The sequence below is a fragment of the Petaurus breviceps genome, unplaced genomic scaffold (genome assembly GCF_028583685.1).
Source record: "Petaurus breviceps papuanus isolate PSGF00001 unplaced genomic scaffold, PetGlider_PUasm1.0 178, whole genome shotgun sequence".
NCBI classification, from domain to species: domain Eukaryota; kingdom Metazoa; phylum Chordata; class Mammalia; order Diprotodontia; family Petauridae; genus Petaurus; species Petaurus breviceps.
In genome coordinates this window covers 6,744,003-6,768,663 of record NW_027185777.1, presented here as the reverse complement: position 1 = coordinate 6,768,663, position 24,661 = coordinate 6,744,003, and the positions used below count along the sequence as shown (strand labels likewise).

General features: G+C 40.0%; 1 protein-coding gene across 1 annotated transcript in view; it reads left to right on the top strand.

Moving 5' to 3' along the window:
- The window catches only part of FAM171A1 (family with sequence similarity 171 member A1), a 197,054-nt gene that overhangs the window by 105,765 nt on the left and 66,628 nt on the right, over positions 1 to 24,661 (top strand). Inside the window, exon 3 of the mRNA XM_069086249.1 lies at positions 8,648 to 8,740. Within this exon, the coding sequence (XP_068942350.1) occupies positions 8,648 to 8,740 (93 nt within the window). The remainder of the gene's footprint in view (positions 1 to 8,647; positions 8,741 to 24,661) is intronic.

Here is a 24,661-nt window from a genome sequence, read left to right as displayed (position 1 = left end):
ATATATATATATATATATATATATATATATATATATATATTTGCTTTTTGGAAGGCTATTGGGGTTAAGTGACTTGCCCAAAGTAAGTGTGTCAAGTGTCTGAGGCCAGATTTGAACTCAGGTCTTCCTGATTCCAGGGCCAGTGCTCTATTCACTGCACCACCTAGCCACCCCAATATATACATATGTGTGTATACATATATATATATATATATGTGTGTGTGTGTGTGTGTGTGTATACGATTATTAGTATAATTTTACATGTAACTGGGAAATAAGATGTACAGGCACTGGGGCATAGAGATCCACCATGCCCTACTGGAAAATCAGAGCGGGGATGGGGGAAGATATGGGAGAGAGCAGATTGGAGGAGGAGATGTCCAGTGGGATCCCTATTTGGGGATAATGGGTAGGGGGAAAACGGGGAGATATTTGTAACTCAAAATCTTGTGGAAATGAATGATGTAAACTAGAAGTTAATAAAGCATTTGATAAAGTAAACAAGAAAAAGAATAGTATTCTATCACAACCATATACCACAGTTTTTTCAGCCGTTCCCCAGTTGATGGGTGTCCCCTTGATTTCCAATTCTTGGCTACCACTAAAAGAACTGCTATAAATATTTGTATATATATAATTCCTTTTTCTTTTTCTTTTTCCTTTGTGGTATACAGACCTAGTAGTGGTATTGTTGGGGCAAAGGGAATGAATGATTTTATAGTCTTTTGGGTATAGTTCCAAATTGCTCTCCAGAATGGTTAAATCAATTAATGACTGTAACAACAATACATCAGTATCTCACCTTTCCTACATCCCTTCCAATATTAGTCATTTTCTTTTCTGTTATATTAACCAATCTGATACATGTGTGGTATTACCTGAGAGTTGTTTTAACTTGTATTTCTCTAATCAGTAGTCATTTAGAGCAATTTTTCATATGACTATAGATAGCTTTGATTACTTTATCTGAAAACTGCCTTTTATGTCCTTTGAGCATTTATCAATTGAGGAATGGTCCTTTTTTTAATAAATTTTACTCAGTTCTCTGTATCTTTGAGAAATGAGGTCTTTATCAAAGAAACTTGCTGTAAAATTTTTTTCCACAGTTATGATTACCGTGTATTTACCTCCATCCTATTTCCCCCCTCTTGTTTATACTACTCTCTCATTTCACCCTGTCCATCCTCAAAAATATTTTACTTCTGACTATCACTTCCCCCAATCTGTCTTCCCTTCTATTTGCCCACCCCCCCCTTGTCTTATCCCCTTCCCCTTTTACTTTTCCTGTTTGATAAGATAGATTTCTATAACCATTTGAATACATATGTTATTTCTTCTTTGAGACAATCCTAATAAGAGTAAGGTTCAAGTGCTCTGCCCCACCTTTCCCTCCACTGTAAAAACTCTCCCATGCCTTTTTTTATGTGAAATATTTTACTCCCATTCTGCCTCTCCCTTCCCTCTTCTCCCAGTGCACCCATCTCTGTTGCTCACCCCTTAATTTTATTATTTTTTAGATATTATCCCATTATATCCAACCCATACCTGTGCCCTCTGTCTATGTACACTTCTTCTCACTGCCCTAGTAATAATAAAATTCTTAGGAATTATATCATCCTCCCATGTAGGAATGTAAGTAGTTTAATCTTCTTTAATCCCTTATGATTTCTCTTTCATGTTTATCTTTTGATGCTTCTCTTGCATGTTGTATTTGAAAAATCAGGTTTTTATTCAGTTCTGGTCTTTTCATCAGGAATGCTTGAAAGTTCTCTATTGCATTGAATATTCATTTTTACTCCTGAAGGGATTGTGCTAAGTTTTGCTAGATAGGTTATTCTTGGTTGTAATCCTAACTCCTTTGCTCTCTGGAATATCATATTCCAAGCCTTCTGATCCTTTAATGTAGAAACTGCTAAATCTTATGTTCCCCTGATTATAGCTCCACAGTATTTAAATTAAATCCCAGCTCTCTTTGATTCTGTTAATTGTGCTTAATTCTCTCTTCTTTCTAAGTTTCTGTGACAATGCTCTACCCTGAATCCTTCTACCTTTCTAACCACTCTTTCTCAATCTCCTTTGTTAGCTACTAATAGTGGGCAGCCCCCAAAGCTCTCTAAATTAAATTTAAATTATCCCACCTCCCACTTGTTCTATTATCTACTTTGATCCTGTCCCTTTCTAACTGCTTGCAGTATTTCTCCTTTATCTGGTAGCTCTGGAACTTTGCTATAATATTCCTAGGAGTTTTCATTTTGGGATATTTTAGGAGTTGATTGGTGGATTTTTTTTTTCTAAAATTTTTAATTAATCTTTTTTTCAAATCAAATACTTTATTATTATTATTAGTATTATTATTATTTTGCCTTTTGGAGGGCAGTTGGGCTTAAGTAACTTGGCCCGAGGTTACACAGCTAGTTTTTTTGTGTGGGTGTTATGTGTCTGAGGCCAGAACTGAACTCTGGTCCTCCTGACTCCGGGGCTGGTGCTTTACTCACTGCACCACCTAGCCGCCCCTATCAAATGCTTTATTAACTTCTGGTTTACATCATTCATTTCTGCCAGATTTTGAGTTACAAATTTTCTCCCCGTTTTTCCCCTACCCACCGCCCCAAAATAGCAGTCCCACAGGATATCCCCTTCTCCAATCAGCTCTCTCCCATATCTTCTCCCATACCGCCTTTGACATTCCAGTAGGGCATGGTGGATCTCTATTCCCTTGTGCCTGTATATCTTATTTCCCAGTTACATGTAAAATAATATTAATAATAGCATATATATGTGTGTATATATATACATATTTAAACATTTTATTTTAAAACTTTGAATTCCAGATTCATTCCCTTCCTCCCTTGTCACTCACCCTTACTGGGAAGATAAGCAATTCAATATAGGTTGTACATGTGTAGCTATGCAAAACATTTCCATAGTGGATATATTGTAAAAGACTGATTATATTTCCCTCCCTCCTATCCCACCTCCCACTTGTTCTATTATCTACTTTGATCCTGTCCCTTTTCAAAAGTGGGTGGTTCCAACTTCCCTCCCCCCCCCAGCCTGCCCTCCCTCTCATCCCCTTCCCCCCTACTCTCCTATAGGGTGAGATACCCTATTTAGTGTGTATGTCATTCCCTCTCTAATCCAAATTCAATGAGAATAAGGTTGACCCATTCCCTTTTGCCTTCCTGTTCTTCCCCTCCCTTGTAACCATTTTCCCTTGCCTCTTCTATATGAGATGGTTTACCCCATTCTGTCTCTCCCTGTCTCCTCTCATTATATTCCTCTCTCACCTCTTAATTTCACCTTTTAAGTATCATCCCTTCCTATTAAATTGGTCCTGTGCCCTCTATCCTATGTATACCTGTAAACATATATATATATATATATATACACTCACATATATATTCATACGCCCATATACCCTCCTTATATAGACATATATATGTATGTATTTCTATTCCCTTCAACTATTTTCATACTGAGAAAAGTTTCATCAGTTACAATTATCATTTTTCCATGTAGGAATGTAAATAGTTCAACTTTGATCAGTGGCTTATGATTTCTTTTCCCTGTTTACCTTCTCATGCTTCTCTTGCTTCTTGTATCTGAATGTCAGATTTTCTATTCGACTGGTTTTTTCATCAAGAATGCTTAAAAGTCCTCTATTCCACTGAATGACCATATTTTCCCCTGAAATATGATATTCAGTTTTGCTGGGTAGGTGATTCTTGGTTTTAATCCCAGCTCCTCCAGAATATCATTTTTGATAATTTTTGATTATTTGATAAAAATTTGATAATTAATTTTTGCCCTCCAGAATATCATATTCCAAGCCCTTTGATCCCTCAGTGTAGAAGGTGCCAGATCTTGTGTTATCCTGATTGTGTTTCCACAATATTGAAATTGTTTCTTCCTGGCTGCTTATAGCCAAGACCATATTCAATCAATGTCTCCACTTCTTTTCCTCTCTCTATTGTCTTATATCTCCCCTTCCTTTCATCACTAACCTCCTTGAGAAGGTTGTCTTCAATTGGTGTCTCAATTTCCTTGCTTCTCCCTATGTTTTAAACTCTCTACAGTCTGGCTTCCAAGTTCATCATTCAGTTGAAACTGTTCCCTCCAAAGTTATCAGTGATCTCTTCATTGCCAGATCTGATGGCCTTTTCTCAACCCCCATCCTTCTTCGTCGCTCTGCTCTCTTTGATTCTGTTAATTGTGCTTAATTCTCTCTTCTTTCTAAGTTTCTGTGACAATGCTCTACCCTGACTCCTTCTACCTTTCTGACCACTCTTTCTCCATCTCCTCTGTTAGCTACTAATAGTGGGCAGCCCCCAAAGCTCTGCCCCTACTTTCTCCTACTTATGTATGATTTTGCTTGGTGATCTCATTGGCTTTCATGGATTGAATTCTCATTTCTCTGCTGATTGATTCTTAGATCTGCTCATCTAGCTCTTCACTTTTTTCTAATAAGCTGCCTATTGAACACCTCAATCTAGGTATCCTCGCAGATGTCTTATACTCAGCATATCCCAAACTGCATTTGTCTTTCTCCAAAAATCTTCCCCCCATTTCTGAATTTCCTTATTACTGTTGAGATCATGAGTCTCCTCCCAATCACTCAGGCTGGAAACCTAAGTATCATCCCTCTACACCTCATTTTCTTCCACCCTGTCATATCCAGCCTTCTGGGAAATCTTGTCAGTTTTACCTTTGAAACTTCTCTGTATATATGCTACTCTCTCCCCTCTGACACTGCTGCCACATGGTTCAAGGCCTTATCACCCACACCTGTACTAATTTTAGCCTGTTGATCAGTCTCCCTGCCTCTTATCTCTCTCCATCATACTCCATCCTCCTTCCAGCTGTCAAATTAATCTTTCTCAAGTACAGATTTGATTATGTCATACACATCTGTGTTCAATAATGTGGCTCCCTATCACCTCCAGGATAAAATCAAAGAGAATTTGAAATTGAAAGCCCTCATAACCTCACCCCCTCCAGCCCTTCCAGTCTTCCTATAGTCTACTCATCCCCACATCCTTTGGGGTCCGGTGACGCTGGCCTGCTTGTGGTTCCTCACACAAGATGCTCCATCTCCTGACTCTGCATTTTTACTGATCATCCCCCTTTGGGATTGTTGCTGTTTTGGGGGTTTTCTTAGCAAAGACATTGGAGCAGTTTGCCATTTCCTTCTCCGTCTCATTTCGCAAATGAGGAGACTGAGGCTTACAGGGTTTAGTGACTTGCCCAGGGTCACACAGCTAGTAAGTATCTGAGCCTGGATTTGAATTTAGTTCTTCTTGTCTCCAAGCCTGATACTCTTTCCATTGAGCCCCCTAGCTGCCCAAAAAAAAATTTTTATTTTTTATTTATCCTGTATCTTTTTGTTTTATATATACTTATATATGCTGTCTCCCATAACACCAGTTCCAGAAGGTAGAGGTTTTTTTGTCTCTGTATGACTTTACTTCTAGTATGGTGCCTGATGCAGAGTTTTTGATTGATTTATTCATCGGTGAATTCCAATAGAATAAAAGTCCTTAAGGACAAGGACTGTTAGATTGTTGTCTCTGTCCATCCCAGTGTCCACAGTGTAGTAGGCACTTCACAAATGCTTTTTGATTGAATGCCTGATAGGGCCCAAGGAGCAGGAATGAAGTTTCAGAACTCTGGGGAGGGCCAAGTAGAGGATCTGGGCAGTATTGAGGAACTCTGATGAATTGTGCATCTCCTGCCCTTGGTTCTTTCCTACTTTCTTCTCTTTCCCTTGGCCAGGGTAAAATGAGAAACAAAAGCAGTGTGAGGCCAGGAGGACAGTCTTCACCTTCCTTTATTCTTACCACCAACTCATCCTACCACTCTAGCTTCTACAGCCCAGAGCAGAGTAGGACCAGGGCTTAGGAAAGGGTGATGGCAGCAGGCAATGTGGTGGCCAAGGCAGCAGCTAGGGTCTGAAGGATCCAAGAAAAAGGAGGAAAGGAGGAGAGAAGATTGCAGTTGGAGGGATGGGGAGCTCCCAGGGTGCTTATATATAAGGGACATCTGTTATTTGGGAACTGCCAGATGATTAGAGACCTTTAGCCCTGGCCTCCCAGAGACCTAGAAGAATTTGGTTTTATCCTCAGTCACCAAATTGGATTTTGTTTTGAGAAAACAAAATCTCAGCCCTTCATTTTTTCATGCCAAGGGAAATTCATAGGTGATTTGGGCACCCAACTCAGCTTGTCCCGAGAGAACTGTAGCATAGGCTGTTTGAATTGCATTCCCTTTGAATGCCGCTGTCACAAATGCCAAAAGAAAAAGGAAACTATTTCCCTAATCTCCTTTCTCCCGAATGAATCAGACAATAGTCACATTACATTTTTTCCAGCTTGCTCCTTCACAATAGTCAACCCTTTGTTTGGAATATTAGCAGTGCTGAAATGGTTTGATTGAATTTCAGTTAGTGACTTAGCACAGTGCCCTGCACACAGTAAGCATTTAATTAATGCTTGTTGCCTTGCCTGTTACACAAATTCACTAGAGCTGTGGAATTAACAGAAGCTTTCATGTTTCAGAATTCCATGTTTCCTCCTAAAAGGGCATGTTTTCTATATTTATGATTTAAAAAGAGCTCTTTGCAGCATGTACACAAACCGAGGCATTCTTAAGTTTTTTTTTGAGCTGGATTTCTCTCCTTACCCCTTACTTAGCAAGCAAACACCAAGGCATAGAGATTTTCCTTCCTGGGGGTGGAAAAAGTGGAGACATCATAAAAGCTTTATCTTCACCAGAGACGGGAGCAGACTTAGCAAGATCACGTTTTAGGCTGACTGTCCAACATAGTGTAATTTGAACTTTTAAAATTGTGGTCTGGATTCTGTCTTCAAAGGCAGTCTTTCTTCTCTTTGTTTAAATTTTTTTTTAATTAATTCTCAAGAACATAGGCTCTTCTACACATAGTTGATTTTAGTTAGAAATATTTCCTGCCTTTTCAGGGGTCCTTTATTCATTTATGAGTCCATATTATTTTTGCCTATTTTAACTGGTAGTCTCTGAGTTGGACAAGTCAAAGACAAATTGAAAACTGTGTTTTTAAAAAATTCCCATTTTGATAATTAGCATTCCTAAAACCAAAAAGGAACAATAGAGAACAGGTTATTTAATAATTTAATATGACCCTCCTTCCTTGACAGATCAGGGAACTCTGAGCTTGAGGGAGAGGAAGTCACTTAAGCTAAGGTCACACACCTATTTAGTGACAGAGATGGAGTTTGAACCTAGATCTGCTGCAGCCTCCTGGGTTAACATTCTTTCCACAACACCGGGCTACATCTACATTCTGTGTTGTGTTATAGTGATCTGATGATTTGTTTGGTCATTTTATAGGCACAGCCTTAGAGTCAGAAAGACCAGTGCTCAGGGATTTCCCCTGACACATACTAGCTGTGTGACCCTGGGCAAGTCATTTAACCTCTGAGTGACTTGGCAATTCCATAAGACTGTTAACTACAAACAAATTTTCACTCTGCATGAGTAGAGGGAAGTTTCACAGTGGGAGTTCCTTATTCCACGGAACTTCCCCCTCCCCCCTTCCAAAAAAGCATGTGTTCTTCTACATAACATAAATTATATATCTCTAGCCGTACATATTTGTGTTTTAATGTAAAATTTTAAAAATATTAGTAACTACAGTTGTACTCTAGAATTGACTTTTTTTTAACCAGAAAATAAGTAGAGATGCCACATTATCCAAGGGGCTGTACTCAGCCACAAAGAAAATGATTGGTCCAGAATACCAGAGGGGTCCGTGGAGCATAGCTAAGTGAGTTGATTTCAGGCAGGTAGTACACTTTGCATTAAAAGATGAAATGTCCTTTGTCAGGGAAAAACCAGAGAGTGATGTCCTTGTCATTGTTGTTCAGTTGTTTCAGACTCTCTGTGATCTCCTTGGGGGTATTCTTGGCAGAGATACTGGAGTGGTTTGCCATTTCTTTCTCCAGCTCATTTTACAGTTGAAAAATCCCAGGCAAACAGAGTTAAGGGACTTGCCCAGAATCATACTACTAATGAGTGTCCGAGGCCAGATTTGAACTCAGGAAGATTAGTCTTCCTAACTTCAGGCTGGGTACACTCTATGTATTATGGCACCACCTAGCTGCCCTTCTCCAGATAGTGACAGGAGTCCTCTACTTATAGAGTTAAGAAAGAAATATCTCCCGGAGGTTTCATCTAGGTATAATTAGTGGTCTGCCTTTTCATGTCTCTGCTTCTCTGGCCTCTGTGGTCCACACACAGTCAGCTTACTTGACCCTCTTTCTCATCTTTCTCCTTTTCAATTATGGCCTGGATATTCACTTCTTTAGATACTCTTTCTGGAATTTTCATAGACTTTAGCTAACTCTAATAAAAACAAATAGTTTCCAAATCAGAATAGGACAAAAACACTGCCATTAGACAGTAAGCTCCTTGAGAACAGGGACTATTCTTTTACCTTTTTTATATCCTCTACACTCAGCATATTGGTACACAGTAGGTGCCTAATAAGTATATCTTTGTATTCCCAGTTCCTAGCACATAGTAGGCTTAATAATGGTTAATTGACTGATTGATCTGTGATTTAATTTAGATGCTAAAATTCATGACCATCCATTTATTTTTCCTTCCACAGTGTTTTCTTCTCTAAGCCTTGGCCTGCTCCCTGAGCGATCGGCTACTCTAATGGTATACGAAGATGTCGTCCAGATAGTCTCAGGATTTCAAGGTACATTTAATATTTTAAAGTGGACAAAGGCAACTTGCAAAATCACTTAACTCAGCCTTTCCAGCATCCAAGTCATAAAGTGTCGGCTGGCAGGAAACATCACTGGCCAGATTTGTCAGATTGTTGTCAGATATGTCAGATTGTTGGTAGATCGTTAGTTGGCTTGAATGGATTTCTTTTAGGCCCAGCTGGCTTTTCTAGGGCACGGGGACCTCTCCTGACTGGCCTGCCTGCTTAGTATATCTCATTGTGAAAGGTCCCCTTATTATTGCTTATGTCTTTTAGTATCCTTTCCTCTGTTAATTATGTCCAGTTTGGAAATCAAAGTTCTAAAAACAAATGTTAAAAAAAAATTTTGTTTTTACACACAACTGGGAAATAAAATATACAGGCGCTGGGGCATAGAAATCCATCTTGACCTACCAGAAAGTTGTGGGTGAGGTGGGGCGTATATAAGAGAGAGTAGATTGGGGGAAGGGGTATGCAGCAGGCTTGCTCTCTTGGGGTGAGGGGTAGGGGAAAGATGGGGAGAAAATTTGCAACTTAAAATCTTGTGAAAGGAATGTTGAAAACTAAAAATAAATAAATAAAATATTTTTTTTTAAAGAAACAACAGTTATGTCCAATTTAACATGCTTTTGTTGTCATTCAGTCGTTCGGTTATGTCTAACTCTTTGTGACCCTCTTTGGCGATTTCTTGGCAAAGATAACTGGTGTGATTTGCCACACACGTATTTGCTGGATAATCTTTTGTTTTGTTTGTAGGTGTTTGCATGTTTTTCTCCCTGTGCGACTGTAAGCTCCTTGAGGGCAAGGATTGATTTTGTTGCCTTTCATTGTATCCCTAGTACTTAGCTAGTGCCTGGAACATAGTAGGGATTTTATAAATGCTTGTGGACTGACTAGCAGGCTTCTTCTTTCAGCTTTCAGTAAATAAACACCATTTCCAATAGTTTCAGAACCCTTTTGACTAAACAATAGTGCCTGCAAAATTTAAATTATCCTTTTTAGTTCCTTACTATACACATGTGGAAACTAAACTAAGGAGCTTGATTGCCTTGTCCTTGGCTGTGACAGGAAATCCTCACTGAAGGTAGGAGGAGTGATCAAATCTTGGGTGAAAGATACCTCTGATCTGAATAGAGTTTTATTTCATGTGTACCTCATCAGCTGAGAAGCATACTTTCTGACTCCTAATTTTCAGTCAAGACAGTCTGTTTTATGTCCCATTTGCCAATGTTATTATTATTATTTTGGACATAATTTCTGTTGTTTTATACAGAAAACATCTGCATGTGGCGCTGTGCCTCTTGCAAATGTGATGGTGATTTCTACCCCAAATCTTTGTTATCACAGAATGACAGCATCAGAGCTGGAAGAGAAATTCAGAGAACATTGAGTCTAGCCTCTACTTAGCCCTTTATAAAGAGTTATAAAAGGTCATCAAAGCTTGGCTTTGATGGCAACTGGTGACTGGTGGAGAGAACATCAGACCTGGAATCAAGGGGACCTGAGTCCAAACCCAGCCTCAGACGCTCACTAGCTTTGTGACCCTGGGCAAGTCACTTAACTCTGTTTGCCTCATCTGTAAAATGGGTATAATAATAGCACCAATCTCCCAGGGTTGTTGTGAAGGGTAAAAGAAAATATTTGTAACCTTGAAGTGCTATATAAATATCAGCAATTATTATTGTTGTTATCTAATTAATTAATGTTGTTAACATGTATTCATGAAACACAGCTAGATGAAACACTCGCTTTATATATCCCTATATATCTTGGGCATCAATTTTTGTCCTTTCCTATCCAGCAAAAAGATAATAATCCTGATCCTAATAATAATAATAATTGCTAACATTTATATAGCAGTTATATGTACCAGGCACTATGTGTGCTTTACAATATTATCTCATTTGATCCCTACTACAAACCTGGCAGGTAGGTGTTATTATTATACTCATTTTATAGATGAGGAAACTGAGGCAAAGAGGGTTAAGTGACTTGCCCAGGGTCACAGCTAGGGAGTTTCTGAGACTGGATTTGAACTCAGGTCTTCCCAACTCCAGACCTGGCGCTCTGTCGCTGCACCACCTAGATCATTTTCCTTGGCACAGAAATTAGAAGCCAAGAAGCCATTGGGCAGCATTGTCTTTCCTTTGTCATCAGTTATCATGATCCCACCCACCTCAGACAGCAGCCCTGCCCCTTTTTTGATCCTCCTCTTTTCCCCAGTATAGTTAAAAACAATGATAATGATGCCCTCGTGATCCGTGGATTTCCTAACTCACCTTGGTTCGTGCTGAACATCATTACCCCTCATGCTGTCCCCACGACAATTCACCATCATCTGCCTCTGCTTCCATCTTGTAGTCCATCCTTTCTAGTCTCAGCTGGGGAGTGCGTTCCCTGTTTATCTTCATTTCTGTCTCTATAGACAATTCTTTTCCTCCTCATCACAACTAAATTGTTCCTCTTGAGAGCTTCCTACCCCTCATGGCCTGCTTTTAGGCCATGGAGACCCACCTGTTTTTCTCTGAATATTTTAGCATCTGTTCTCCCCACATCCAGTCTGCATGTCAGACCATGCCTAGCTTTTCTGTCCTCAAATTGTAAGATGATGTTTTTACTCCCACAGAGTTCCCATCTTTTTCACCTCAGGAACCAGTTCAGTTCATCCACCTTTCAAAGCATAAGCAAGTCAGGAAATTAACTGATGTATTTTCAGCAAAGAGAGGGCTCCCGCAGATGTCCAGCTAATTGAAAGCCCCTTTCCCTGCCCACCCCATCATTGCTATCTCATGCCTTCAGGCCCCTAATGACAACATTACCTTCCTCTTTGTCCACATTTATCTTCACCCAAATATTCTCCATCATGCTCCCCCCTTTCTGGTTCTGAGTTTCCTCACAGAAGTGGCTTCTTAATATACGGTGAAGCCCTACCCCCTCTTTTAATTAGCCTGTCTCACCTTTTTAGAGCTGGACTCATTCCAGTCAGGAAGCTCATCCCACTGCATGGGAGGAATGATGATGCCTGTAAGATCCCGGCTGCTTCCTCACTTTGGAATGTGCCCCCCACACACACACACACACCCCTTTTTACTGTGACCTTTGCACGTGTGCACTGCTCTCTGACGCCTCTGATTATGTGACAAGGATCATTTGTGGACATTGTCCTTCAGGAATCTCTCGGGAGCTCCATTGTTATTGCCACATGGTAACTACACTTCATGGTGTCTAGCTTGTTAGCTATGTGTTGGTCATTACCTCCCTACCTTTCCTTTTTCAATTGCAGACTAAATCAAAAGGCCTTTAAAGTCTCTGGGCAAATACCTTTTTGCACGCCCTTGTTAGGTGTCCTCCATATCTAATCATGAGCTTATTGCACCTGTATTTTAAGTCATAGCTCATAAATCCAAACAGAGTAGCCCTTGCCTTGAAGGACTATATATTCTGCTGGGAGAAAGCAATTTGTACACATATAAATAAATTACACACACACACGGGGCTGGGGGTAGGGTCTATGTGTATATGTACATGCAGGTGTATAAACACATGCATGTTTTATGTGGGTACATACATACATGCGTACATTTATATGTATGTGTTTGTCTTTCATTTTTAAAGAGGACCAATTAACATCATAGGATAATGTCTTAACTTGTAGGTGAATTAGATTGAAGTGAGGCAGAGTTTCATAAAGTTGTCAATATACATGCATGAATATATGTCTGAGTACTTAGTGTACACCCATATATATGTGCAAGCATGTATACATTTATACACACATATTTATGTCCCTATACATACATATGTATACACACACAAACATAATTGTGTGTGTGCATAAGAAATTCCAGGTGGGGGGAGAATGGGTTTGGATGGAGAATCAAGAAAGGCTTTGTGTAGGAAGCAGACCCCCAGGTGAGTCTTTAGGGGGAAGCAAGAGTTCTAAGAGGTGAAGATGAGAAGGAAGAGCATCCCAGGCATGGAGAAAGGGGAATGTCCTGTGTGGAGGACAGCAAGCAAACCTATTTGGCTAAATCCCCAAGCACAGGAGGAAGAGTAAATGGGGAATCAACCTGGGAAGGCTGGAGTCAGGTTCTGGAAGGCTTCAAACGTCCAGCAGAGGAGTTTGTACTCTTTGCCCAAGGCTAGAGAAGGGCATTGGCATCAGACACACCCACTCTAATGAATGCCCTTGTGAAAGGTCTGGAGGATGGACCATAAAGAGGGAGGTTGTAGGCAGGAATCAGAGTCTTGGAAGCGACAACACCGACCTGAACTTGGGTGATGACTCTGGGAGATTAGAGAAGGGAATGTCGGGAGGTGGAATCACCATGACTTCCATGGAAGACACTGGGGATGTTTCACCTGCAGAAGGTGTATGTGTGATGGCCGTGGCCAACAGTTTGAGGGGCTGTCATGAAAGAGGAATTAGGTTTCTGTAACTCTTTGGCCCTGCAGGGCAGAACCTGAAGCAATTATGGGCAGGCAAGGTGGAAAGGGGCAAATGAAATAATATTTGCAAAAGTTCTTGGTGGTAAAGCTTTCTAATGCCAGGGGTGGGGAATGGGGATGTACCAGATTTGGAGTCAGGGGGTTGGGTTTAAATCCTTGCTCTGCTATTAACTGAACTGTACAAATTATATGATCTCTGGACATCAAAAATGTGAGGATTAAACTATATACCTCTGAACTTCCAGCTCCAAATCCATTATCTTTTTGGCCTTAAACCTTAAGGCATTGTTTCAACTAGTATACCTAAGGAATCCTTTGTGGAGAAAGAAGGTCTTGACCTGGAACTCCTAGGATAGCTAGGTTTTGGATAAGCAGAAAAAGGGATGGCATTTTAGGTGAAGGAATCAATGTGGAGGGTGGTGGGGAAGTCAGGAATATACATCAGGGGTGTCGAGCTCCAGAGGTTTGAACCAGAACAAAATACAATTGGGAAGTGTTTAACAAAATAAGTAAAAATAAAATACGACATAGATAACTTTAATTGGAGTTTTCTAAGTCAAAATGTGATCCATAGAGATCACCTTCTATTTGAGTTAGACACCACTGATGTGCGTGACACATTCCTACTGGAACATATAGTTCAGATAGGAGGGTAATTGGCAATGTTTGGGAAGGCAGGTTGGGGTTAGATTGTAGAGAATCTTGACTACCACCAGCCCAAGGATTCTAGACACTGTCCTGTCAGACCTGGGAGCCACTGATGGTTTGTGAGCAGTAGAGTGGCATTATGGAGTGAGAATTTTAGGAAGATTAATTTTGTGTGCAGAATTGATTGAAGGGACAGGGAGATCAGTTATTTGGGAGACTGAGAGCCTGGAAGTGGAAGTGGGGATATAATGGATCAGGCAGATGCAAAATATATCACAAAGGAAGAGCCGCCAAGACTTGATGACGGATCAGATATGGGCAAACAGGAAGGAGCAGAAGATGACTCAGGTTTCCAGCCTGGCTGACTGGAAGGATGATGCTGTTCGTGACAGAAATAGCAGAGTCAAGAGGGCGAGCCAGTTTTCAGAGAGAAGAGTTGACTTTTCAGCATCTTGGGTTTCAGATGACGACAGAACATCCAAATGGAAATGTCTAGCCAGCAGTAGGTGATAGGAGGACGGAGCTCAGAAAATGATTGGACCTGGAGATGCAGATTTGGGAGAGTCTTTCCCTGAGACGTGAGCATTGAAATCATAAGAATTGATGAGCTCTCTGAGCCGGGGAGCTGCCAAGAACCCAGAGCTGAGTCAGTAAAATATGTTTGTCTTAGAACCTCTCAGAGTAGTAAGTACACACATCCTGCCTGCTCAGCTGATTTAAAAACATTTTTTAAACTATTATTAGCCTTCATCTTTGTATTATCACCAAGAATTGGTAACTGTCTTGAAATGAAACAGCAGTTCACCATAGGATTTGAAAATGACATGAGCTTTGGGGAGTTTCTAGTGCAGCTCTTTGTTTTTCCAAAGTAGAAAACTGAAGTCCATACAGGTGTGTACAGATGTGTCCAAGAAAACCCATGTTCCCATTCTCTAGCAGTAACTCTACTTCCAGGATCAAAAATAATTCTGTGTGACTGCCAAAAAGAGACTGTTAGTCAATTACATTAGTAAATAATGTTAAACCACTTTGAATTTTATGAAACTCCTTAAATTTTTTTTTCAATATAGTTTATTGATTTTTTAATTTTTTTTATATCACCTAGATTTCCTTCTGTATCCCTTTTCTTTCCCTCTCCCAAAGACCTATTACTGATAGCAAAGAATTTTTTTTATACAAAAAAGGAAGAAAAGAAAAATTTCATCAAAATTGATCAAGATAGGAAAAAACAATATTATATGTAATATTTCAAACATGGGGACTATTTTTAACCATAAAAATAATTCAGTAACTTCCGCCTCAACAAATAAAACTCAAAGGGCTAAGATTAATTTCCCTAAAATATAAAGGATCGTGACCATCCTTTTCTCATGGGTACATATTGTGATATTTAGGGTGAGCTGAAAGTCTGGGTGTGTTCACCCATATGCCATCTGTTCAGACAGCAAATGGAGCTTGCAAATTATATGGGTCAGGACATGGCATCCTGTGTATTCACAATTTGGTACCACCAGCTTTGCATTCCTGGGGAAGTGGAGGGAGGGCTTTGCAGCCTGCCAGACCACCAGACAGAGCCCTGTTAGACTTCCGTTTAGTGGGTCAGAGCAGTTCTGTCATGTGTGTCTAACAGTGCTCATGCCCTGAGGCTAGTTTGGCCCTAGTGAATTGTAACTGCAAATAGGCCAACTCCCCAAAGTACAGGATCATAGAATTATAGGTGAGACCTGAGAGATCATCAAGCCCAAACCTCTTATTTTACAGATAATCTTTAACTAAGACACAGATTTAAGTGACCTGCCTAGGGGTCACGTTGCTAGTAAGTGTCTGGGGTAGGATTTGAACTGTGGTCTTCCTGATTCTAAGCCCAGAATTCTATACATTATCCCACTTCACTTCTAGTGAATAAACAGATGATGTCTTCAGAACATGCATCAGAAGTCCATTATTTTTGCTGTCTCCCTCTATCCCCACTTTGAAAATCAATTGATAAAATCCCCCAGACTGTCACCATTTTCTCTATTTGATAAAGCTCATTTCTTTGTGCCACAGGCACTGTCTCTCCTCAACCAGAAAACATGGTAAAATAAATTGAATTTCTTAATAAAATTGTTTGGGTATCACTTGATGAGAAAACCAACAAGCAGGAAATTGGCTCCCATTTTTCTGTGTTTTGAAGAAAAAGAAACATGAAATTTTACATTTAAAGAAATCTTAAACATAAGAAAAACTCCGTATCTCTGACTACCTCTAGAGTTTTCCTTCATTTATGAGAGACATTGCTCCATAGCTGTGGATTTAAAAAAAGAAAAAATTCCTGATGTTTCATGTATTGCTTTTCTTTGCACACAGCGCCTGGCACCTAGTTCGTGCCTAATTAATGCTTGTACGTTGGTTCTTAGCTGTCTTATGGTTAAGGCCTCATCTGTATCTCGTAGTCTCAGTTCGTCAACTGTCCCAACACCTGATGCAGCAGAGTATCAGGAGGCTGGGGACCTGGTCTTCAATCTGTCACTAACTAGCAAATCCCTGCGTCTCTCTGACCCTTCTTGATTTCACTTATAAAATGAGACACCTAGATTAGACATTACATAATCTCTAGGATTCCTAGAGATAAAAAAAAACACAACTTTAAAAATCTAGCAATTCCTTTTCCTAGCCTGCCCTACCAATTCACTCCTCCTTTTCCCAACCATCTCATAGTCTGTTCATTTTCTAATCATTTCCCCATCCCAGACTTTTCTTCTCTTCATTCCTGTCTTCTTTCACCTCCCTAGCCAACTCACCGTGCTCTCCTGAGGTTGCTGATTCAGCACGACTGGAGCAGCTGCCATAAGACAGCCTATTCAGTGTCCAGAGCTTTAAAAAAAAAATCTGGGAATATCTAGCCCTCTCCGAGTGTTATAAATGGTTCCAGGCCAGACAAGGTTGTAATGCTCCCTACAGAAACAGAATGGAGAGTATCCAAAGGTAGTCTTGGCAGTGACACAATCAAATTGCTTAGCCCTGGTCAACCCTGATAATCACAGGGGCTGGATACCACTTCGTTGTTTACTCACTAGACTTGACTTGCTGTACCCCAAAGCTAAGTAGCCACCTTCTGCCTGAGTCCGTTTCTGATCCTCATCTGAGATTTAAGACTTGTGCTCCTCTCCTTCAAAAATGACCTGTATGTGTGGTTTATATATAACTTTAGAGAGGTATCTTCGCAGAGGAGACAAAGAGCTGGCCCTGAATCCAGGAACACCTGGGTTCAAGACCCGTCTCTGACACCTGTTGGGAAAGATACTTCCCAATGTTCTCAGGATGAGTCAGACTTGACAGGCAGCCAACAGAACTTCTTAGTGGGGCTGAAACCAGATTAAAATGCAATTGAGAAATGTTTAACAAAACAAATAAAAATAAAATACAACATAGATAATATTAATTTGTGGTTTTCTAAGTCACTATGCAGCATAAAAACCATCCACTGGAAAGCACATAAGGATCTCAGCCTGTAGCAGATTGACTAGAAAATTGCATACGTGTTTGTGTGTGTGTGTTTTGTATTATTAATACACCAGCACAGTAAAGTCTGATAGAAAAACTACATTTTAATCTAGTTCAGGCTGGCCTTGGGAGTTTTGCGTACCACATTGTAGACATCTCTACTGTAGACCAGAGTTCTGTAAACTATGACCTGAACCTGTTTTTGTATGGAAAGCTAAGAATGGTCTTTATATTTTTAAATACAATTAAATTAAAATTAACTAATTGACATTAAATTTAATGTACATTGAAGATAAATTATATTAAAATGCAAAAAAATATTTTTAGCTCTGTGGCATAGTAAAACAGTCAATAGGCAAGGGTTAGCCCTTGGACCATTGTTTGCCAATCCTTACGGGCTTCTTCTCAGTGACTATAAATTTGCATAAAAAGTGATTGATTGACTACAAGACTGAAAGACTCACAAGGGGTAAAAATGGACACACACATTACCACTCCTTACATATACATTGTGGTCATTGGAAATTTGTCCCGAGTAATGAGCAACCCACCTTTGCTAGTTGACCAAGATATTGATAAGATCCTATAGTCATTCATCTTTATAGATTAGAAGAGGACCTCAGAGGCCATCTAACTCAATCCTCCCATTTTACAGGGGAGGAAACTGAGCCCCAGAGAGGTGTGAAGTGGTCAGTCACAGGATAGTAAGCAGCACAGGAAGCATTTGTTCTCCGGTGTTCTTACGTCTCGAACAGCCTGGTGTCCACTGCCCACTGTTCAATTCGATAAACATTTATTAAGTTTTTGCTATGTGCTCAGCACTGGGAACCCTAAAAAAGGCAAAAGACAATTCCTGCCCTCAAGGAATCTAATGGACTGTATAACATGGCCTTCAGTTATCTGTGGTAGAACTATTGATGGTGAGCCCTTCTCCCTGGAAATGTCTGTGATTATGTGAGTGGACTTTTGCTGCCTTGAACTTCCCTCACCATGAATCAGGTGCTTACAAACACTGCTACTCTTCCTCCTCACATTCCCATCTGAGCTCAGTTATGTCAAGTTCTACATCTCGCTTTACCTCTGTGACCTTGGAAAAGTCACTTCCACTCTGTGCCTCTGTTTTGATTTTTTTTTCAATAAAATGAAAAGATTGGAGGGTTTTTTCTAGCTGCAAATCTTCTGAAACAGCTGCACTTTAGAGGTTTATGTCCTTGAGAGGTTTGATCCCAAGCCACTTCTTTGCATGCTTTGTGGCTGCAAACACATGGACCTTACATACACATACAGTGTTGGATGGGTCTTTCCTGGAAGATCCAGAAGCATGGCTCTATTGAAATGTACAAGGGAATAAACCATCCTTGTAATTGGGGATAGTTCATTTGTTTAGACTATAATGTCACTGTTTCCCATTTGTAATTGGAAACTAGCTGAAAGTAATTTCTTTTTTATAATATCTCATTTGTATGCTAACTTAAAAAAACATACATTTTCTATAATTAATTGCCTTACCTCCTGATTTTAATTATTCTCAGCTTCACTTCTCATTCCCCCCACCTCCAGAGTAGGGTTATAATATTTTAATACTTCATTATCAGCCTCTTTTAAAAGAATTCATTTTAATGGAAAGGTAAATGACCATATAAAGCTCCATTTTGGTCTTCTGCAGTTTCCTTATTGAAATTACTATGCTCTATAAAATTTCATAATGAAAAAACAAAATCCTTGGAGTGAATTTATTATTGGATTTATTATCATTATTATTATTTAAAAGCATACCGTATTGTGCTGTGTCTCATGAGACTTCCATTGTTTTAAGAACAGGGAAAAGAACTAAAATCCCTGCTTATTCAGCCACATAAATAAAGATATTTATAACCTATAGCCATGCTTTCTGTTTAGACAAGAACCCACGCTATTTGGCTGCTCTTTAGTATAACCCATCAAACCTAGCTCCAGGAAAGGGTTCTGTGGGGATTGGAGAGATACTTTGATGACAGCTCACTTGTAAGATTTCAGGCTTGTGTGCAGATTCACAGATGATGCTTCATTGTTTAGTTCAACTTAAAGTCCGTGGTTACAGATTTAAAAGAGTGAAGACCATTGGGGAGGGCGGGGGAGACCATTGTTCTTTCTAGCCAGATGTGTTTAATGCTTCAGTTGAAATTTTACCTTTTGAAATCTTTATGACAAGATTAAACAGTAAAGTAAACTCTGCTAGGCTAATGGGAATTTTCATTTCTTGGGCAGAAAAAAAAAAAAAAGACTACATTCCGGCTTTCTTTTGTATGGGTATTTGTCCCCCCAGCCCATCACACATGCACACAGACACAGAATACATTTTAAAATGACTTGAGAATCGAAAGACCTACATTCTAGGTCCAGCCCTGTAACTAATTAGATATACTAATACTCATTTGCAAATGGATGGGGTTATATAGGATGACTAAAAGCACCATGTTTGTTGTTCTGTTGTTTCTGCCATGTCTGACTTGTTGTAATGGGAATGTAAATTTTAAAGATCTTCCCTGCCCCTAGGCTAAAGTTCACCTGGAGCCTGGGGTGGGAGGCTTGTTTTTCCAGTAGATACTTTTTGATTGGCCAGTGGGTCCAAAAGGTTGTAACATTCTCTGAGCCAGGATAAGGCTATATAAGCCCTGATCTGAGGCTTTGTTTTGGGGCTCACTTTGAGAAATGTTCTGTGATTTGATCAGATGAAACTCTGGGAAGCCGTTGTCCAGGGCCCCTCCCTCCCACCCCCCCACCCCCCTTTGAAACCCAGATGTTGTTTGGTATGGATATAATGGTTGGACAGTTTGGAAACTCTATTTGATCTGTTTCTCTGTCTTGATAATTCTGTCTGTATATTCTGAAGTTTGGGGTGCTGACCTTTTTCCCCTGAACTAGGTAAACGATACTTATTTGACTGATTAAAGTAAGCTTGTTAACCCATTTTGAGTTGCTTTCCTTTATCAAAGCAGATCCAAGAACCTGTGTTGGCAGACACCTTGGGGACGCTGGGGTGCTTGCTGCTACACTTGTGACCCCATTTGGGGTCTTCTTGGCAAAGAGAGCCATCGTTTTGCCATTTACTTTTCCAGCTCATTTTACAGATGAGGAATTAAGGCAAATAGGGTTAAGTGACTTGCCCAGGGTTACACAGCTAGTAAGTGACTGAGGCTGGATTTGAACTCAGGAAGATGAAACTTCCTGATTCCAAGTCTGGTGCTCTTATCTGCTGTACTGTCTAGCTCCCCCAAATCACCATGGGATCGTAGATCTAAAACCTTGTTGATTTTAAGTTGCATGGTAGAGGGTCTTACAGTAGACACATAGTAAATGGAATGTAATCCAGTGCTCAGGCTCATTTGCATAATATTCTCCTTATTGGTAGAAAGAATGACTACATGATGTTCTATGCTTGTATGAGGGTCAGAATCGTTGAAAACTTGGAGGAGGAGAATTCTTTGACTTTTAGCTTTGGGAGAGGACACATGTGACTCCTAGCTCTCTTCAGGTCTTTGGGTAAACGCCAGCATGTAGAGGGACTGGCACCTCAACACATTCCAGATTTCTAGGGGGTTGCCCTAAAGACTTCAGGGAATTTCCCTTTGCATAAGATTGCTTGACTCTCTCACTGACTTTTTCTCATATATTACTCCTAGTGGGTGAGCTCATTCTCTTTGTGTATTGTTCAATATAGCTTAATCTGTGAAACTTTGCTGAATTGTGTTTGTTATCAACTTGAATAAATGTGTCTGTTTACTATTCACAGCATATGATTTGCTCTTCACCATGTTTTTAACTGGCATTTGGTGAGAAAGGTGTCAGACCTTCAGACGTATCTTAGACCACTCCTACCCCCTTAAGGGATGAGCACTTAAATCTTAAACCTAAAAATCATTTCCCTTATGCTGGCAACATTTAGAGGAGGAAAAGATAGACTTGATTCTAATCTAGGATCTCCTCTCTGAAGAGAGCATTCCTGGCCCTTTCTTCCGATCCCCTCCAGGCAGAAATGAAGGTCTTCCCTTGCAGAGGGGGGAGTGGAAACCTAAAATATCTCTTCTTATTTCACTGTGAGCCTACTTTTGATGAGCCTGTGTAGATATACCTGTAACCTTGCTGGAAAAACCATACACACCCTACAAGCACATCTGTCACTGAGTCTTAGAGATGTAAAGTACTTCAGAGATGCTCTAATTTAGCCCCTTTAATATACAGCTGAGAAAACGAATTCCATATTTTTTGAGTGTCTTTGTCACCATCTGTATGACTTTGGGCAAGTCACTGAATGTACCCCACTGGGTCTCATTTTCTTCATTTGTAAAAGAAGTAGATGACCTCTTTGTTTTCTTCCAGCCCTAAATCTCAAAGGCATTACTGTTGTCATCCTTCTGAAAAGAATGCTGAGCTAGTCTTTCCAACAATGTGGCAAGTGGACAGGTCCCTCTTCTCATGCTCAGTGCTAGGCAACCATAGGAATTTTCCTCATTAGCAGTGTTTGGTTTTTCTCCCTAAAGACCTGTTGATTGTTTTCAGACAACTGAGTGGGAGCAGGGGAGAGTGGAAGAACAGAGGGAGATATGAGTCCATTTTTATGAGCTATTTGTACAATAAATGTCTTTTTTCGTGAAAATTGAGGATTTTGTGCTACTTAAGTTTGCTTTGTACACTTCCCTCATTGGTAGTAAAGAAATCAATTTGATCTGTTTTAGAAAGTATAGAAAAAGGGGCGGCCAGGTAGCACAGCGAGTAAGAGCACCGGCTCCAGTGTTGAGAAGACCTGGAGATTGAACCCTGGGCTCAGACACTTAGCACCTACCCAGAAACACCTGGCCGTGTAACCTTGAGCAAGTTACTTAACCCCAATTGCTTAGGGGCGGCCAGGTGGCTCAGCGAGTAAGAGCACCAGCTCCAGTGTTGGGACGACCTGGAGATCGAATCCCGGGCTCAGACACTCAGCACCACACCCAGAAATAACTGGCCGTGTAACCTTGAGCAAGTTACTTAACCCCGATTGCTTAAAAAAAAAAAAGTATAGAAAAGGCTAGGTAGAGCACCAGCCCTGGAGTCAGAAGGACCTGAGTTCAAATCCGGCCTCAGACACTTAACACTTACTAGCCATGTGACCTTGGGCAAGTCACTTAACCCCAATTGCCCTGCCTTCCCCCCTCCAAAAAGCAAAAAAAGAAAAAAGAAGAAGAAAGAAAGAAACTAAAAAGAAAATCCTCACTAACTCCAAAATAAAAGTTTTTCAGAAGGTTAAGTAGAGAGTTTGGATAGTAATATGTTTTGAATTGTTTGGTTTTGAGGACAAACTCTGACTCATCTCCTAAACTTTTGATGAGCCTAAAGGGACCTCAGCATTTTAACCACCCAATCACATTGTGATAAAATTAATCAGAAAAAGTACATTTTAATTCTCTAAACTGTTTGTGGCTTCTTTGATGTTCTACAACCAATCCTAGCTGGTGGTGTTAAAGCAGGCTTGTTATTAATGGAGTAATAGGGTGCTAGTGCCCATTGTTGTTGTGAGACACAGCACACAATGGCAAAAAGATAGACTTAGAATTAAGAGAGACACAGATGTTAACCCCACCCTTCTGACCATGAGGGCTTAACTTCACTAAACCTCAGTTTCCTCAACAGCAAAATAGGTATAATGCCTCATTAAATTGTTTTGAAGGTCAAATGAGACAGTGTATGTAAAACATTTTGCAAACCTTACAAAGAGCTATATAATTGTCAGTTATTAATATTTTTAAAATACTTCTCCATCCCTTTATCTCCCAAATCAGATCCCTTTGAGAAATTTGGGAATTTGAGTGATGAGATAGGTGTAAGAGCATGACCATTTGTCACTGTGAAGTTCCATTCAGCTGGCAGTTTAGGATAACTTATGGACCTCTTTTTTCCCCCAGGTATTGGTATTCTGGTCAGTTTCCTTAAGCCATCGTTTCTAATCTTTGTTTATTATTATTAAATCTTGTACATACATAATTTGTTTATTGTGTATGTACAAGAGACACACAGAGGACAGAGAGAAATAGATATAGAGATAGAGACAGAGAGAGACACCGTTTCTGAACGGTGCTCCTTGAATCAGCCCATGTATCCTTTGTGTGGATTTTTCTAATGGAGTATAAGAGCCTTGGGATAACTTGTATAAATAGTGCTGACATGGACAGATGTTTAACCCTACTACACACTCTGGTTTTATTTAGCCTTCTACTTTGGCCTAAAAGAGGACAAGATAAGTCTGTCATGTTACTTTTTTTTTAAAGGCCTTTGGTTTTAATTCCCAAATGTTAGCAATGTTCTTTACTCCCTGGTATATATTGCACACAGCCCTTGCCCTCAGGGTTTATGGAGTGGGTAACACAGACAGTACTGTTTGCACTAAAATACATTGGAGGAAAGTAATTCAAATCTCAACAGATTCAGTGTCATTGAAAAGACTCATAGAAGAAATAAGTGCTTGAGTAGCTTTTGGGAGAGGAGAAAAAAGAGGGCAATGGTTAATTGCCAAAGAAAGAGAGACTCAGTCTCAGAAGGCAGTATGGAAAAAAGAAACAAAGGGAACAAGCAGCATGTGTAGGCAGAGAGAAGGAAGCATAGAAAGGGTGTGGGGGAAGCCAACAGCTGATTGGGAGGGCGCAGAGACTTTATGGTGAGCACAAGAAGCTTGAACTTTATACAGACTCAACTAAAGGGATGTGAAGGGAGATACAAAATCTGATTTTTGTCCTCAGGATTTTGTAAAAAGCCTAGGAGAATCAGAAGACAAAGTGGAATGGAGTCAAGGTTGACCAAAGTTGTCCAGAAGTTTGTAGTGGGATTTGATGAATGCATCAGGTGGGAATTGGCCCACATGGTGCTTAAGGCTCTCTTTGGATCTAAGGTGCTGAGATTTTGTAATTCCTTAGTTCTGAGTTAATATAGTCCAGATGGCTACTATTCAGAGAAGTGTTAGTTTTGGGAACAGAGATAGAGAAACTTCTTTAACATTTTGAAAACGGGACTAATATGATAACCTAGTTAATCCTGGTTAAGGTTTGTCACGTTTTAGAACAGACTTGATTTCGGTCTAGCCTGTGTTCCAAAGACCAGAACACCAGATTTGTTCTATACTGGAATTGCCTGGTGGGATTTGACACTTTGACTCAGCAGATAGTTCAGGAACCCTGCCCTGAGTCTAGAAGTTTTACATTGGTTTAACCTCTAGACCTCAATTCCTACAGATAGAGGAATTATATATATTATATTATACATAATATATATATAGTGGAATGGTTTGCCATTTACTTTTCTAGCTCATTTGACAGATGA